The following is an 18,878-nucleotide window of genomic DNA, read 5'->3' on the forward strand; positions in this document are numbered from 1 at the left end:
ATCTGCTCGGGCTGCCTGAGGTCAGGACTGTTCTGGGATCTCTGGCTCTCCTGACAGAGCCTGCTGGATTTTGGGACATTGGAGCAGCACTCCTTGGGCTGTGGGAGAGGTGGGTGAACACAGATGGGTCTGGGCTCTTGGAGGAGGAAGAAGAGGATGCTCTGATATTTGTATGGAGAGAGAATGTGGCAATGCCTTGTATGAGACCAGCTTCAACACTGCAAATGATTCTGGTTTTGCTTTTTCCTTACAAAGGCACCAAAATCCCAGCAAATAAGATGGCACATCACAGGTGAGCCCAATGAAATCAGCCAAGCTTCTTATGGAGCCCACACCTAAATAAGAAGCTGAGATGTGAGGCCAGAAGAAGCAAGTTCATGTGATTTGAATTACAATTCAGTTTGCTTTAGGATTTTCTAACTGAAAGTCAAAAGTTGTCCCTCCCAGCCTGGTGCAGTGTGAGGGAGATCTCTTAAATGTTAAAATGGAGATTGTACTTTCAACCACCTAGAAAGTAAATTGGATAAACACCTTAGTTGACTTTAAAACCTTCATAATTTAAAATAGTGAGATTTATTGCAGTATAGTAAACTCTACACTGCTACCAGGTCAGGATTTTTGTTGTCTGAATGGTCAGTGTGATGTGGGCTCTCCTGTGTTAAAAATCCCATCCTGTACTGAAAAAATCAAGGCCCATTTCACTCCAAGGTAGCTGCTCATGAGAGTTTTTTGGTATTTTTCAATTCTTTTAGTGACATCTAGTGAATCTTGGGGAAAGTGCAAGTTCAGTTGAACTCCAAGGATCGATCCAACTGCAGTAGCAGATGCTTCACAATTAAATGCCCAAAGTATTGCACTTTATTTCATTTACTGTCCCTTAAGCTGCTGTCTAAGAAATGCACAAAGTCCATTTTGGCCATAAAAAATTTTAAAGTTTGAGCTCATATTTTGGTCAAACACTTTATGCATCTGAAGCACAAAAAAAATGTACTCTTTGCTCCTTTTAACTTTGGGTATATATTTAAAATAACTTTTATTTTATATTTTAAATTTTGCCTTCTGTTATTGCTGCCATTGCTTCTCTACACTTGAAGACTCCAAGTATTTTAACTTCTACAAAAAACACCCCAAACTTTTGCAGGAGTTCAAGCTACACATTTTCAATATTTGGTGCTCCTGAACTTATTGAAAAGTCAGATTTGGTCTGCTTGTTGCTCTGGGCCAATCCAGACTGGATGTGAAATACTCTTTCATCAGCAAATGAAGTTTTCAACAGAGATGGAAAACGTATGCCTCCTACCTAGAAATCAGCTAAAAACTTCAAAGGAAGAGCTGCCTCCCTCAGAGCAGCATCCACATGCAATAGCTTTTAACAGTGTAACTTCTTTTTCTCAAAGTACAAACCCAAGTGGCTTCCATAAAGTCTATGTTGGTATGGATTTCAGCTGTGCAAAGGACAGGGCCACCACTACAAACAGGGCTCATAAATGTTTGGAAAAAAATACAAAGTAGCTTCAAACAGGCCAGTATTAGATGACTGGAAAGAGTTCAAAAAATCTTAGGCCTTGCTTGATCTAAAAGGCTTCAACCTCCCAAACTGAAGAGGCAATTAGGGCAGATTCTGAACAGGATCTGAAGTAACTGGGAAGGGTGAACACTCTGGAGAAATCCCTGCTGTGAGTGGCACTGAGCCCACTCACGTGCAGCCAGCACAGGGAAGATGCCCAGCATACCCAAACAAGCTTCCAGGTCACTGATTCTGGTCTGCTCTCATCCCTCTCAGAGCTAACTTTTCAGAACTTAAAAAATAAAGGCTTAAAGGAAAAATCAATCCAAGTACACCAAGAGCAACAGTTCAAACATTTTACTAAATCAATTCACACAGTTTCAAAATTGTAAATATAATTAAGGACAACAGGGTTTCTGTATTTTTTTTCTTCCAGAATCATTAAGACAATAAACAAACACAAATTAGGTTTATAGCATCTGTTCTTTTAAAAAATGAAAGGAACGCCACTTGATGTATTGATAAAGCACCACAACACAGTTACAAAATAGGGTTGGCCTGTTTCTCTCACAAGTAAAAGACTACATACTCCTAACAGCTTCCTGCTTCAATCCATACTTCATTAAAATAAAACTATAAAATCTTCTAGATTACACTAACTTCAGACAATGCCTGGTATAACAGTGCATTAACAGCAGTAATGCCAACTATCAGTGCCAACATAAAACAGTTTAGAGAGGAAAAACAAAACAAACAAAAAAATCCAAAACAAAACAACAAAACCCCCACCTTTATTTTTTCTAGATGAGCAAAATTTAAAATAAGGGATGCTCTGCCTCACAATGATTTAAGGATTTGGGGATGCTGATGGGTGGAAGAGGGGGCTGGTACTGTAGCTTTTTTCTAGGCTTAGTTGGCATCTAGCTTGGCCATTTCCTGCACGTATATCCCTATACTCTCGCTGTCGAAGAGCACGAAGTACACCGTCTTGATTGAAGAGGACATTGTAGACACAAAATAGCTGGAGATGGCTTTCAGGATCAGCTGAGCAGCTGTTTGCTTTGGGAAGCCATTTCTAGAAGGAGAAAGAAAAAAAAGAAAGACAATCAAGACTTGCTGAACCAACTTTTGATGGTTTAACCTCCCAGGGAAGGCTCCAGCTTTTCTCCCAACACCTTACAGCAAATAAAGCTGCAAAGCCAGGGTTTACAGTGTGAATTAGAAGTTGTTGATTTAGGCAAGACTTAAAATGCTCAAACAGAAGAAAAGCATTCCTAAAATATGAATACAGAGTCTACAGACACTGTTGGGTTGAACCTCGTGATACCTGATGGGTCAATTATTCTCATTTAACAGGTAAGTAAACCAAGAGCCTGCTGTGTTCTGGAAAGCAGTGTATGTGTTGGAGCTGCAAAATCAAACCTGTCCTGAAAGCAAGGCAACTGTTAAAAATAAAAAGGGACAGAGAACTTGATATAGAGTATGAAACATAAAAAACCCCAAAGTACAATATGGTCTTACCACTACTAACAGTAACTAAGCACAGGATTTTAAAGGACCTAACCTGACAACCTTTCATAAAACTTCTTCACATTTTTATCTAGGAACCTTGCCCAAAAGATTCATCTATTCTTAAAACAAGACAAGCACAAGTAGAATGATATGAACAAAGCTATGACCTGAACTTTTTGATCTGAATTTTATAGATCATGGCAAACTCCTGGAATTACACCTGGTAACTGCTTGGAACCTGACCTGAACTTTGTTGCTGTGTTACTCCTGAAGTACTGCTACTCACCCAGACCAGGGTCTACCTGCCAAATTCTGAGCCCTCCCCCAGCCTCAGTGATGTGCACTCCACAGTCAGTCTGAAGGTGATGGGACATGACCACTCTCTTAGGGGTAGCACCCAAAGAGAACCTGGAAGAGCCTGTTGAACATCACCTGGTTCCTTGGTGTGCACTTACAGATACCTGGTAGTTAATATTCCCCATTATAAAGTGTGTACTATTAATACTACAAATAATTTACAGATTACACAGAAAAATGAGTTTCTCAGCATTTCCTGAGCAGTTCAAGGAAGCTGGGCTAAATCCACCTCTGGCACTAACAGGTGAACTTTTCTCAGCACTTGCTCACTGAAGCACCACACTGGTAGTAAAATGCTGTTGTAATCTCCCTCTTATTTTCTGCTGCAACACACCAAATGTGAAGGGCAACTGCATGTGTCATGGCCCACTTGCTGCACATTGCGTTATCAAAAAGCATTCTCAGAGAGCAATTCCATGTCATTCCTGCTTGTAATGTGATATTATATGTGCTATCTTGAAGATAATGTTTGTGGTATTTCAAAAATTATGGCATGAAATAACTTACACTGTTTTTTCTTTTTTGAAAATGCCTGATTTTTTTCTTCTATTGAAGAAGAAAAAAAAAAAAGGAAAAAGAATTGTGAGCAAAGCTTGTACTATTCCAAAGCCAAATGAGCTGGTCAGGGATAATCAGCTGTGTGAGAAGTTAATCAAATGAGAGCAGTTTTGACACAGGAGCTGCATAGGAGTGAGCAGCTTCCACACCTGGGCACTTGCAGGTTATTTTTGAGTGCTGCATCCTGGCATACAGTGCAGAGATCTTCCAGGAACTTTGCTTCTGAACTGTCATGCAAGACAGCATCAAACCAGGGACACACACTGTTTCTGAGCTGTTCTCAGGGGCCTCTGAAGTCACACAGCTTCCAAGTGTTCTGGCAGGGTGGTCACACCAGGGCACATTAAAGAAGAGTGGCCAGGTGAAAGGAAGGCCACTTGGCAAGCTGATAACAATCCACTGCTCAGGACACCTCTCCCAAAAGAAACAAGAGAGAGCAGAAAAATCAGCAGGAAGGTGCTGGCCTGATGGCCATGTGTGGGCTGCAAGAAACAGAAGCCTGATGCATTGATCTGTGGGTCTGAGTTAAATTCTTGTGAAAAGGCAGTTTGGGACTTCAGCCAAACCAGTGTCAATTCAGATCAAAGTCAGAGCATCAGAATGAAATCCCTTCTCAGAGGATGAGTTCATGTTCAATCCCTAACTCTCCTTTCCCTTTTCTCCTGCTGGCCCTACCAGTCTGAACTCCAGGCTACCTCTGAACAGAACCCAAGCTGTGCTTTCCATAAGTTGGCTGTAGCTGAGCATCTGGCCCAATGAAGGCTACAAGTATGCTATTTTATTTCCCCTCGTGATTTATTTGAACTGCCCTCATGTAATCCCATTCCTCAACTATAAAAGAGAATGAAACTGTTTATGTGGGTTTATTGGGTGATGTCTGCTTGACAGATGCCTGTACTAGAACAGCTGCATACATGTGGTGTCTTTGGCATTTGTTATCTTTAAAGCTTTACTTTTTTCTTTTTTTAATGCTTTTGACTTCATAAAAACAAGTAGAGAGTATTGTCAGAATATATTATGTTCTCTCCAAAATTAACTTACGCTTGAGTATCTCTAATTAAGGGGGAAAAAAAGGAAAAATACATAACCTCATATATTACTCAAGGCCTTTTGACTTCTCTCCATCTTTTAAAAGCACCACTTTAACTGGCTCAAGTAAGAATATGTATATACCAAGGGGAGGACTTGCCCCAGATCCTGCTTGTCAGTAACCAAATTTCAGAACAGAATATGAATCCTGAGGATTGTTCAAGGCTTCATCATCTTCCAGTACCAATCACCTACTTCACAAGGGCTGGGAATGGTTCTTTGCTGGGAGCTATCCAGAAAAGACAGGGCTGTGTGGAAGATACTTTACATGGTCCCATTTTTACATAACCAATTCCACAGACACTGCACTCTCCACATTATTCCGTGGAGGAATAGAGTTTCTCCCAGACAGTGATTCAGAGCTTCTCTTTGTACTGACCAGCCTATGACCCTGACAGTTAATCCAATAAGTTACTATGAATTGCCTGCTGTATTTCTCTACTGTTCTGCAAAGTTTGCTCAAGTTATCTCCTAAAAATTACACCTATGCAAATTAACCTTAGCTGGAGATTTCTATGATGCAAGTTGCTTAAATTTAGCATCTTCATGAAACTTTTATTTCTTGTCATTCACCCAAAACCTCAAACACTGTTTTCTGTCTTAGCCCACAGAATATGTAAGAATTAATTTATTGTTGCAACACGGCACAATGGGAAGAATATTCTTGTTGTACACCAGCCAGCTTCTTTTGTGGCAAACTCAAGATGGTCAGTTGTCAGGGTTAATACACACAACTGTGTAATTCAGCCTAGATTTGGCCCTTGGTCTTCCTACTGAGCCATCAGTGAGGGCCAGGTGTTCCCAACCTCCCACTGCACCCCAAACCCAGGAGCCTCAGACTAAAGGTGCAGTCAGTCTGCACTGAGACTCTTAAGAACATGATCCAACTTTCAAAGGCACTGAGCACACTGTACAGAGCCAGAGGACCTGAACTTTCGACTGAGGCTTTCAAAGACCTTGGCAAGGGGTTTTAAGGTCTTTTTTTTTTTTTTTTTTTAATGAAATAGTCCCATGATGTAAACTCTATGGAATTCAGCTTATGGATTTTGGATGAAAGCTTGAAGTGACTCTGCAAATCCTGAGAATCAAGGCACTTTAGGTTTGCTGCTTAAACAAACACTAAGCCATGTCCTCTGGCCATTGTAAGACAGGTAAGTTTCATGATGCACTAAAATCAGGCAAAAGAGACCTCTTTTCTTCATGTTCTTTTCCACATCTCCAATTTATATGAATGAATTGATGGTCTGAAAGAATTCTTTTAACATTCTCTTGAAAGTTTATTATGCTCTTTATCCCATTTGCATGCTTTAAGATTAGCAGGGATCACTATGAGATCTGCCAACACTAAACTAGCACTCAGGAAAACACTGCAGGCTCCAAGCACTGCCTGAACAAACCTAGAAGAAACTCTTCTTTTAGGGAACTGATTCAAACAAGGAAGAAAAGAGCCAGCATTGTAGCAATGTGTTTTGTACATGGGAAGGGACTGGAACACCAGATGGCACCCAGAGAATGTGACCTATTTGGCATCAGGTTTGCCTGACAACCTTACCTGCCACTGCCAATGGAAGGAAATGCAATTGATTTCAGCTTCTTTTCATCAGCCAGAGCCAGGCAGTTCTTCACTGTCTTCTCCAGCAGCTCCTCACATTTGTCTGAGCCCCAGCCTGGGCTATTACAGTGGATCACAAATTTTGCAGGCAGTCCATGGCCAGCACTGACAACAGCTAGGAAGAATTGAAAATGAAACATAATTACCTTCCTCTCTTTAGGATTGAAGGAGTGTACATGTGATTAAAATAGCAAACAATCAACATTCATTCCCTTAGCCCCTGAGAATGTTTTAGATTATAAATCACAAATCACACAGCCTTAAAATATAACATGATTACAGAGACTTTGTGTTTTCCATTTCCAGCTGCATTTTGCTGTGATAATTTATAAATCATAGCTAAGATTGAGCTTATTTGAGAGAGAGCAAGAATTCGTGGCTGACATCAAAGGAAGCACATTCATACTTAGGATTGGGTAAGGAGAAGGGCAGTATCTGTTGGAACCCAAACCCAGACAAGGGATGATCTTGCTTTGGTTGGGTTTACTGCAGAGATACACTAAATACCAGGATGCTGGACAGACACAAGGACTTACACTCTGGTGACCTTCAGCTACTCCTGCTAAATGTACAGAGTGTTCAGCAGGCTTCTGATCATACCCCAGCCCAAACTGGAGCAGTTCAGACCTACTAGTGCTCTGCAAACCCCAAAGGAAGGAGGGAAAAGAGGTGAATTAAGCTTCTGGCTTTATTTCCAGCTTTGTCTCTGAACAACTATAATGAAGACACTTTGTCTGATTTCAAGACTTTGGGCCTGGCCTTATTTTAGCTTTTCTCTGGATGGGTCATACAAGATCACTTGAACAATGCTGGGCTTAGTTTCCCTCTTTCATCACATTCTTGACAGAGGGGTGTAGAGGATGCATTTACAGATTTGCAGTGTTTGATTCACATTGTTTGTGTAACAACAGGCCAGGCCTTGTATGTACAAAGAAATGAAAAAGAATTTTACTATACTAATCATATCTTATCACCACAATATTACCATGGACATGTGGGGACTAAGAAGATGCAGCAGACCCTGCCTACAAACTGCTGACAGGCAGGGATTCTCCAGATGAGAGGCCTACTTCTCTGCAGGAGAACACATTCTGGGTTCACCACTTCCCATCACAGAGCAACAACAGACTGTGCTCTGCCTGCCAGGAGCTAGGGGAGGAGGATCTCTGTCATTTCTGAACTCACTGGGCTGTGGTTGCAAATAAAAAGTTGTAACTTTGGTTTGTTTAAAAAAAAAAAAAAAAAAAAAAAAGGTTGGGGGGAAAAAGCCACCCTAATCACAAGCTGAGGGAAGAAAAACATCTATCTGAAATCTCACAAGAACATACAGTGAGCCTTTACAGAGAGTCAGCCCCTAAAATACCCAACAAAAGCATGGGTATAAAATGGTAACTTATGTCTTCACAAAACCATAATAAAAACACCAACAAGTTTTTTAAAACATTAAAAAACCAGGTTTACAGAGATTCTTATAGAAATCCTCTATTCTATTCTGGAATGTTTATGAGGCATTTTGCTATTTAAGTATAGCAGAGGTAACTCTTGGCACATGATTATCACATATGGATACTATCTTGTGGCTGCTGCAGGAAAGAGAAAAATAGACTTTGTCATATGGATCCTGAGCTGGGGTTAACCAGAACATTTTGAAGGACAATGGAAGCACAAGCATTTATGTTCTTATGGCTTTGCAGAGTCCCAACATGTTGAATAGCCTCAGTGTTAGGCAATGTTAATTTGTCATAATGTGCAACTAAAATGTTGGCAGATTCAGAATACATCATAAATCCAAGAAAAATCTATTAAAAGCAGCTGACATATCTCTAGTCAGATGTGAAATGTGGATATCATCCTCACCCTGAGAGAATAAAGTACTGTATTGATACACATGACCAACTTTAATATTTCTCAGGGAGTGTTTTTCAGGGTAGTCATTAATTAACACATTAGAATTCTGATGAGGACAACTGTTCATTATCAAGAGCAGCTGTCCTTTACTTCAAATGCAAATGCACTGAAATGGGAAGTAAGAATGATAAAGCCAACTATGGACTTATTCTGTGCTAATCACATTCCAGGTAAGCATTCTGGTTATGGGTAGATTAAAGGGATGCCCATAGAATTGAGAAATCTGAACCCTGGGTACATTTAGGATTGAAAAACTGATGTATTAGTTCTGTTCCAGAGTCCTCTAACAAGTCCCTAACAGCCAGTTTATCCCAGTGCAGCGCAGAGCTGCCCTGGAGTAAGATTGGAGCAACGCCCAGATCTGAGGGATGCACTAATAGCTGAGAAAAAGAAACTTTTCTTTTTAACTTGCCACCTATTTGGAGCAGTTTGGTCTGGGCTGGTAAGCAATCTTGTACTGAAGTTAGTAAAAAGAAAAAAGTGCGTAATTGATTCTGCATATTTTCGCAGAACAAAAATTCCAAGAAAAACTTATTAAAATTTTTAAAAAGCAAGGGAGAAACCCCCAAAGTATTAAGCTCCAGAAGTAAACAGTTGTAATTTTTCCTGTCAGAGCTGAATTCTTACATCTCCCCTTCGGCTGTAGTTAGTATTCGTTTACAAAACTGTGCACACTGTATTTATTTTTATAGCATAAACACAGATGGCAGAATCAGCCTTCTATATGAACAACACGGATCAGCAATTTCACAGATGGTGTAAAATTATATATTGCCATTATCAAACTTTATTACTCACATAGTAGATTTTTCTCTGAGATTACATAAATTTTGATAACTAGGCATCAAAAAGTCATAAGCTTTTATAGTGATGATTTTGGCACTGATTAAACTAAGTACCCAAGCAGATGCTGAACTTTAGGCACATGCTTAAGTTCAGTGAAAGTCAGCAGCATTTCAGCAAAGCAGATGTTTAACAGAGTTGGACTCAAAAAATAAGCATCTCATTAATTGCTTTTCTGAACTGTGCCCTTAATGATCAACACTGAGTGTGCATGCACGTACCTGTGAACAGCCTGGCTCTACTGTAACACTACAGCACTGCCCTTTTCCCAGGTGCTTAGGTAAAGGTTACTTAAGATGCAGTGTGTGCAGTTTAACTGTGGAGAATACAAACACACAGCCCTTGGGAGCTGCCTGCAGACAGCAGAGCCCCAGCAGTGCTGCAGGGGGAGCTGGGCTGGCTGAGCCAAGCCCCAGTGCCACAGGGCGGGGGTCCCGAAGCGCAGCCTCACCTCCGGCTATGTCCAACGGCCCGTTCTTTTTGCGGAGCTCAATGACGGCTTCCACAAACTCCTTGCCACCTTTCTTTTCCAAAGTGCTCCCTGAACAGAGAATTGTTAGTTTACTCCTCTGATCTCAGCAGATATGTGACTCATCATTTGCTTTTGTTACATCATTCTAGAGTTTTCTGCCCAAACATTTTTTGGGGACTGCAAAGTAAGATCTAAACCTTTTGGGACTTGAGAATTAGCTAGTCATTAAAAACAACAACAACAACAACAGAAAGAACAAAAAGACAACCCTAACAACCCAAAAACCTCACACTGGTATCCCTTGCTAACATTCTCAGACTTGAATTTACTGTCATGAAACGTCTGACATGACATCCCTACCTCCTTCCTTCTCATGAGCATCTCTTAGTGTGAAATGTTCCAGAAGAATGTGCTAGCTCAACAGTGGTTGAAGGTTTGTCATTCCTTCCCCTAGGATTCATTTCCCCTCTTCTCTTACAAATTGTTTTAAAGAGCCATTTGCCACAATAAGAATTTGAAACTCACCTGATCTTGGTCCCTGACCCCAACAGGTGGCCCCAGGAATGAAACAGTCTCGTGAGTGCAGCGGGCTGCTTTACTTGGTAACTGCCCAGCTTGTTGAGCCACCTTTAACCAAGAGGAAGAGCCTCAGAAATAAGGAGAATCTCTAAGGAACACATTCCTCCAATGAACTTCTCTAACTACAACTAAGGAGCTGGACAAAGTTATTCTGGGAGGAGAAGAGCTGTGCAGTGTGTCAGGGCAACCAAAAGGTATGCTGTTTACAAAGGCAGTCCATCACTAAATGGTTTAGATCTTATTTTGCAGCTCTAGTTTTAAATATTAATGAAAGAAAAAACAGCCCAAGAAAGCATTTTCCTAACTACATAAGCATCCCACATAATTTTGCACTGTGCATATTAATTATAAAGGTAGATAAATAAAAAGCAGTGATATCATAAAGGCTCTGATTTGAGATATTGCTTTGAAAAGTGATTTCCAAAAATTCAGAACTAGGATCTCTAAAGATCTAGACATTTATTTGGTGACACCCCTTACTTCCACTGATGAAGAAAGAAAAAAATGCAATTTCTGATGGAAGTGCACATACTATATGCTCCAAGAAGCAGATTCCCTCCTCCAAGATTCCAGTTACTAAATCAGGTTATATGGCTCTAGGAACAAAGAAGACTGCAAGATGCTTTTGTTTGGTTTTGCTAAATTTCTTCCAAACTGAAAAGCTGAAAACAATGCATTTGTTTTCCATTCAAAAACTGACTCTGTGACCCTGAGTCTATTTTTTTTGTGGGAGTTTATTGCTTTTGGGGTACAAAAGCTGAGGACAATTAAAAAAGCTGTGCCTTTTCTTTGGCTTTTTCATAACCAGTTCACAACAGGGTTTGCCAAAAACTGGATTGCAAGGTCAGACTGTGTAGGTCAGAGTGTAATTTGCTGTTTGTGCTCATTTAAGCTTTTAAATATAAATACTTCAGCCAAACTCCTAAGGTCTTCCTGAACTTAAAGTTGCCCTTGCCAGTGCAACTGAGTGGGAGGATCACCTTACAAATCTCTTAGAAAAGACAGTAATGGCTTTATTGGTAGCAGCAAGGTGTCTTAAGTGCTGGGAAAGGAGATCCAGAGCAGCACTCAGGTGCTTGGAAGCACTCTGCCCTTCAAAGGCACTGAGTAAAGCACAACACTCTGTGCCCTTTGCTGAGCCCATCCAGCAGATATGGATGACTCCAGGGTCTCATAAAACCACTCTGACTGAGAGGGATGGGGAGGGAATGAAACAGCCTTCCATTCCAGTTATATTTTTGTTGTACATATTTCCATATCATTCCTATTTATATTTATATATATGCCAGTTATATTCCTCATGAGTCCATGGACTCTGATCAGTCCTAAAATCCATGACATTCATAATCCTTAATTTCTCTTGTTTCAAGGGGAAACATAATTAAGCCTTGTGCAGAACCTAGGAACAGCAAAGTTCTATTAAGTAGGTAATTTCTTTGCCATTGCAGAGCTGTTGTACATTTAATGGATTTTAGCCTAGTTTGGTTTAATTCAATCCAGAAGGATCAGCTTTTTCCATTCTAGTGGGAATTAATTTATAATTAAAAGCAATGAACAACCATGTCGGTTTATTCCACTCAGCTCTCTTCTAGCAGATCTGGTACAAAGAAGAGAAAAAGTGATATTTGGTATGAATGAGTGAAATATTCTGCATTTACTCCTCAATTATGCTTTTCTTCTGATTAACAGTGAGGGTTTATATTGAAATCATACTTGACATCTATGTTGTAAATTAGCTTAATCTGGCAAAGGACAGACTATTTAACTATTTTCCACTACACTAGCAAGTTTCTTGAGGGAAGTCTTGCTTCACAGCTTCAAGGTTAGTAGCTTATTTGCTCACAAGCATAAATATGTGTCACTCCCATGAGAATAAGATCATTATCTCATGCTTTCCAAGCAGGCATTGGTATCAGTGTTGAAAACAGCGTTAGCAGAAATTTAGGCTCTAAAATTCTCAGGATAAGCCCCCAATACACTTAAATTGTTAGGGAAAAAAACCAACAAAAAATTAAAAAAAAATTTAGATGGGTAAAAGTTAATCATTGGAAGCTAAGCATTTGTGCACTTCTATTCTTTCTTACAGCAGTCAGAGGCAACAGGAACCTACACTAAGGAATGAGCAGTCCAACTTCAAGACACAATTTTCTTTGCAGAGTAGAAAAGCATTTCTTTGTCACAGGGTAGGAGATAGGCACATTGGCTAAATGGGTCTGACAGACTTTGGAAGCATATTCTTCAGGTACAGGCTACTATGACACTCTGCATATTATTTAGCCAGCAAAGTCACAGTGCTTCTGCCCCAGCAGGTCAACCAGAGCTGTATTTCTCTGCTTGTTACTCAGAATACAGCCCTTTCAGAAAAAACAGGTGGTGCAGGATGTGTGTCCCTCCAAGGCAGTTCTGAAAACAAGGCCTCAGGCATGGGGGCGCCCATTCTCACAGCGATGGTGAGATCAAGATGAGATGCAGAACAGAGGCTGGGATCAGCTGACTTGTTCTTAAGCACTGCCAGCAACTTCTACATTTGGCCCAAGTTCTGATTTGCCTTCTCAAATTACCAAGGCAGTTCAATCGAAGTGCTCCTATCCTTTTATAAAATCCTTCAAAATTCTGTGTATGAGAGGGGTAAGAGAAGGGCTAGGTGAAGAGTTACTCAAGGGACAGTTCAGATGGCTGAATTAAGAGGTCTGTCCTGTTTCCTGTCATGCCTTCTCTCAGTCTTGTAGCTCAGGTGACTGATGTGTGTGCAGCACTAGCTGGGCTTGTGGGTGTGAGGACCGTGGAGCAGGGCTAGGAAGGTCATCGGTCCATAAGGATAATCTTAAGAGTTTGGAAAATACAAACAGGTTAGATCCAGCCCGTGAATCCAGATATGAACATCTGAACCTTGGCATGGAGAGGGTGCACTGGAACTGGTTAAAATCTAAAGATCAAGACTCAAACCACATTGAAACCAGGCACTTGTCAAACCAACAATGTCGTAATTCATTTTCCTTGGTCAAGTGCCCGCATTTAAATTTTGGTGGTGCACTCCACAGTTACTTCTGAAAGGCTGATTTGGCAACAAAAACCAAAAATGCCCACTAGGTTTGTAATTGTTCGTTTCTTGTTAGGATCAGTGGGGACTGCTGGAAGTGAGAAATGAATGCAGATCTGCATAGCTACAACAAGCTGGTGGCTGCTGACCATGCACACACATACGAACTGCAGCACTGAACTTGCCATTACCTACTTCACCACCGGTGTAGAAGTCAGAGTTTGTCGGGTGAACGACAGCATCACTGTCGATCGTGGCAATGTCAGCCTGTACAACTTGCAACTACAACAGGTAAACAGATGTATATCAACCACGTTGGACAGAGACCCAGCACAGGCTCTACATTTACACATGTACCAACGTCCATATTTTCCTACCTTTACATCTCCAAACCTTGCACCAAAGGAGTATGCTGAGTTGTGTGTGCAGGTGTGTGTAGAGAAAGGGGTGTAGGGAGCAGGAGAAGGAGTATGACATGATCAAATAAATGTTAAAATGACAAGTCAGAGCAATCACATGAGATCATTTCCAAAGTTTTAAAATCAGCTAAATGCCCCATTTCACTTTGCAGAAACCTAGAACAACCAGTTCCCCACAGAGCATGACATTAAAATATGGAATCTGTTTAAAAAAGAGAAATTCAGGATCATCAAGACAAACAAAATAATTAGTTTCTCCATTTTGTCAGCACTAATAAGCTGACAGCCACTGATTTTCATATGTAAAGTCTTTAATAATTTTGTTTCTAAAAATACCAGTTTCCTTCACATGTAGGAAACTATGTATTTGCAGCCAGGGTTGTACAGAATTTGCTTTAGAAAATACAAATTGTTTGTATAGCTTAAAAGTAAGGCATATCTTTTAATTATATGCTGAAATGGCTAAGACATTTGCAGAAAGATATCTATTTCTAAGAAATGCTGATATAAAAATTAGCCTTCTTAGACCTTTTTTCTTGTGAAGTTACTTCTCTACATTCCCATAGGAAATGCAGCAGTATTAGAATTATGGGTTGTATTCCATTAAGGAAGTTTCAAAAAAAGCAGCAGGTCTACTCAAATAAGAAGGGAAAGCAGTACATAATGCAATAAAGGCAATTTTTGTTTTGTTGAAGAATAAACTTCTGTTAAAGAAGGATTTTTTGATTTCTTATCAATCTGAAAAGAAAAGCTTCAAAAGTGATTCTCCACCCATGATAGTTCACTCTTGGTATAATGTCAGTATTTGTTTCCAGCTGAATGTAAAAGTGACAGGGAAGAACTGAAACATAATGGAAACAAATTCTTGACTGAATTAAACATCAAATCAAGATATGGAAGATTTCGAGACAGCTAATAAAGTAATAAACCCTTTCCAAAAATTTTATGCCTACTCTAAGTATTGAAATAAAACCCTTAAGATTGCAGGTAGAATGGAGAAACTGCTTATTTTGAGAAAAACCTGACAAAAAAGTATTTTAGTCCTCGAAGTATTCAAATAAGAAACCCCCCAAAATAGCTAACAGTCACATATGATCATTATGGAAAAGAATTTAAATTTTTTGAACTGAAATCAGCTTGAAGACTAGCAATAGCTGCAAGTGTTCAGAATTGGTCAAAAAGTGTTTTGAATATAGTTCTTCAACAAAGCAGGACCTGCAAGATTTGAATTTCTGCTCTGATTAAAGGTATGAAGCCCTAGGGAGTAAATTCTGGGTTCCATAATTTCCATGTGACCGTTAGTTGTGTCAACCCATGCCCCATTTACCTAGGTCATCTTTAAGGTCAATGTCAGCATTGGTAGGATTGATAATGGCCTCCACCTCGAAGCCGGCTAAATTACTGATTTCACTGTGAATAAGGTTCAGCTGAAAAGAAAAGCATGAGGTGGGAAATAACAGGACAGCTGGGAAATCACAGAGAAGCTGCAGAAAAGTGAGCTTTGCAACACAGATGGAGATAGCATCACTGCAAACAAATATGCAAAATAAAAGGCAGGTCATCAAGGGATATTAGCCCAAAAAAATTCAAACACAAGACTCAAACATTGCTCATACTGGGAGAATATGAATGTACCAGCTAGTAAGCTCTATTTTGGTTTTACACTGATCACTATTTGGGATTCTTATTATTATCCAGGATCTAAAGAGGGCTTATAAGAAGTCTGGATAGGGACTTTTCATGAGGGCATTGAGTGACAGGACAAAGGGAATGGCCTAAAACTGAAGGAGGGGAGGTTAAGATTAGATATTAGGAAGAAATTCTTCCTTGTGAGGTGCTGAGGCCCTGGCACAGGTTGCCCAGAGAAGCTGTGGCTGCCCCATCCCTGGAAGTGTTCAAGGCCAGGTTGGATGGGGCTTGGAGCAACCTGGTCTGGTGGAAGGTGTCCCTGCCCATGGCAGGGGGCTGGACTGGGATGAGCTTTAAGGTCCCTTCCAAACTATTCTGTGATTCCAATTTTGCTATCAAATGAGAGTATTTGTTTTTTCCCCAAGTATAGAGATGAAGGACACCCTAAGCATCCCTTAAGCATCAGTTGCAGGGATGTGCTGGGACTATTCTGCACTGAAACAGGATCAAAGCTGCTGCTGCTCCTTCTTTAAGCCAGCAAACATGGGCCTATCTCTGAGAAAGCAGCCACTTGTCTCCAGCAATTCCTCCATCCCAACAAGGTGATGTGGTTTTTTTTCTTTCCTTATCAGTAGTCACCATGTTCTGTATTACAGCACTTCAGTCCTCATTACAGTTTTGCAGCCTTTGGCAATATCTGGTGAGGTATCATAAGCAGGCACATGATATTACGTGCTTATCGCTTCTAGTTTTTATTTTGTTTGCTTTACTTCCTTTTGTCCCTTATGAAAGGAGATTTTTAAACCTAACCATTAATGCTCATTTACTCCTCTAAGTATCCCCATATATTTCAAGCATGTCTTGAATTTCTTTCTTGTTCTAAATCAGGAGGATTTCTCCTGCAATCACAGGAAGATTTCTCCTCTCCTGAGGCACACAGGGAACTGCAGAAGGCAGCACAGAGCTCTAGAGACTGGCCTCACATCTGCACTGTGTGCTCTTAAGAGACCGTTTGGGGGTCTCCTCATAGGATGTGATCCACAACACAAAACTAGCTCTAAAATTTGATGTGACCTAATTGGAATGCTAAACTTGGCAAAGGTCAAAACTGCTGGAAAGTTTCTAACCAGGGTTTGAGCATGTTTGACACTGCTTCATAGCTTCTGTTGGAAGTCTGATTTCACAGGAACCCTGTTTACTACTGACAAACTTTAAATACTTTAAAAGTGCAAAAGATTTTCCAGACTTTTTCATTTGGGGAAATACATTAGCTACAGCATAACCAATGCCTGAGTTTACAATATGTATTTTAAATTATTTTTCCTGTAGCTGTTTGGGTGATACGGAGAACAATCATGAAGGAGAAAGCTCTCATTTATTTATGCAATTCCTGCAACCAGCTGCAGTTAGGCCAGGCTTTCCTTTTAATCCAAAGCCCTCAGCCTACAAAGCATAACATTCATCTTCAGGCATGGCACTTTATATCATCCATATCAGAATTTTATTTCTTTTTTGCTGTAGCCCACAGTCTTAAAGTTAACTCTTCAAATAATTTCTTTGTATATGTTAATTTATTACCAGGGAATATGAGCCAGTCCATGAAACCCATGCAAGTGAATGGGGCATTTAAGGAGGCCACCATCCCTATATTTAAATTTTCTGAAAAAAAATATTTCCATTTCATTAATTTGATTCTATGAATTGACCTTCTTTCTCTTTTCAAAAGCCTGCAATTTCATATAATTTGCATATGTTGCTTGAGTAAACTATGAGTTACCTCAAACTAGGGTGACTGTCTAAAAATGAGTGTAATTCAGCCCTGTTTTAAGTATGTGTCTGTTTGGGAATTTGTAATAAAATCTAAGAAAGCTTCCTTCCCAAATAGCTTGGAATCCTTTACAACTTCAGACGTGCTGAGTTATTCATACTGGAGTTTGAGTCTTGAGTTTGACTACAAGCAACTGCTGTTTAAAAAACCAGTCAAATCAAATCAAACCAAAATGTTAAAAAAACTTAATGAATTTTTAAATTAAAAAAACAACAGCAAAACACATGCACACAACACGACTGTTTTGTGGAATTATAGTATGTTCCTAAACATATTTTGCTCATTCTGTAAGTGATTTTTTTTATTCCTAATTCTGTGCTCTACAAGTTTTTACCTCAGATCTATCAGCTGCAGACTGTTTTTGTTTTGGACCTTAAATCTATCCCTGAGCCTACTCATATATGGGATTTACATAACAGCCAGCTGGTAATTAAAGTTTCAATTTAGCAACAACAAGAAAATGCTTAAGAAGCTGCCCATGACTGATAGCATGTGTTGGCAGCTAAGTATTATTTTACTAAATTCTGCATTTACTGCTCAATGCACTGTTAGCTATCCAATTGCCAAAAACAAATAAAAAATTAATCAGAATTTTTCCTGTGGAATTAAATCCACCAATGAGTAATTGCTCAATTTCACTACCTAACAGTATGAAGCATGTATTAGGCAGAAGTGATCCCCTAAAGGGCCACTTTAAAAAAATAAATAGATACAACTTGCATATACATGTGCAACAAAGAATGGACATAACTTGAGGTAACATTTCAATTAAATATTAGTTAGATAAAATGCAGATGGCACTTAGCACATCCATGAATATTTTCTAAGCTAAGCCTGGCATTTCTAATTTCAGACAATATTACCTTCAAAGTCTTGAAGCTTTTTCTGGTATGAGTCTCATACTGAAAACTGAAGATGCTTAGTGCAGACCAAAAGCTGAGGTCTCTTGGAAGTTCCAGACCTTAAAGCCTAGGTCTGAGTTCCTACAACTCTGCCTCTACTTTGTAATACTCTCAGGAAAAACAAACTACTTAATGTGCACAATGCCACATCTCCACTGGGACGACACTTGTGGATGTGCAATCATTTACATATTTATTACCTAGATTTTAATAATTAATGTGGCACTAATAAACTTCTACAGGTATAACTGAAGGATTCTTTGCCATTTCACGACCTCTAAGAATTTCCAGCTGAATGGCAGCAGTTACCTAAACATTTTATGCAATAATTGTAATTTAAAAACTGAACAATACCCAGGTTTGCAACATTCTCATTTGTGGGTTTTGCATTGAATTAAATTTAGGGTTATTAGAAGGATGAAGAGCTACTCTTGCAAATAAGTTCCTTCCCTTCTATAAACATGGAGCTAAGAAAAACATTTTTTCCATTAAACACTTATGAATGGTGTGATATCAAAACCAAGATTGTTTTCTTCCATCTCTGCACTTAGGAAAGGATTTTCTGATCTGGCAGATAATGGTTTTGCAAACCAAACAGATGTGCTGGAAAGGTGTTCAAGAAT

The 18,878-nt window shown here is 39.6% G+C and overlaps 1 protein-coding gene across 4 annotated transcripts in view; it reads right to left on the bottom strand.

Annotated features, from left to right (window-relative positions):
• Positions 1-1,849: 1,849 nt before the first annotated feature.
• The window catches only part of LOC132080278 (core histone macro-H2A.1), a 42,915-nt gene continuing 25,886 nt past the window's right edge, over positions 1,850-18,878 (bottom strand). For 2 of the 4 annotated variants that reach the window (XM_059483352.1, XM_059483351.1), the window contains exons 6-9: positions 13,669-13,759; positions 9,838-9,927; positions 6,576-6,750; positions 1,850-2,582 (exon numbers count right to left, since the gene is read on the bottom strand). In XM_059483352.1, the coding sequence (XP_059339335.1) occupies positions 2,417-2,582; positions 6,576-6,750; positions 9,838-9,927; positions 13,669-13,759 (522 nt within the window). In that variant the 3' untranslated portion in view covers positions 1,850-2,416. Of the gene's footprint in view, positions 2,583-6,575; positions 6,751-9,837; positions 9,928-13,668; positions 13,760-15,223; positions 15,324-18,878 lie in introns of all 4 variants that reach the window. The other 2 variants (XM_059483350.1, XM_059483348.1) reach the window with 1 other exon arrangement.

This window comes from Ammospiza nelsoni, chromosome 16 (assembly GCF_027579445.1).
Source record: "Ammospiza nelsoni isolate bAmmNel1 chromosome 16, bAmmNel1.pri, whole genome shotgun sequence".
Taxonomy (NCBI): domain Eukaryota; kingdom Metazoa; phylum Chordata; class Aves; order Passeriformes; family Passerellidae; genus Ammospiza; species Ammospiza nelsoni.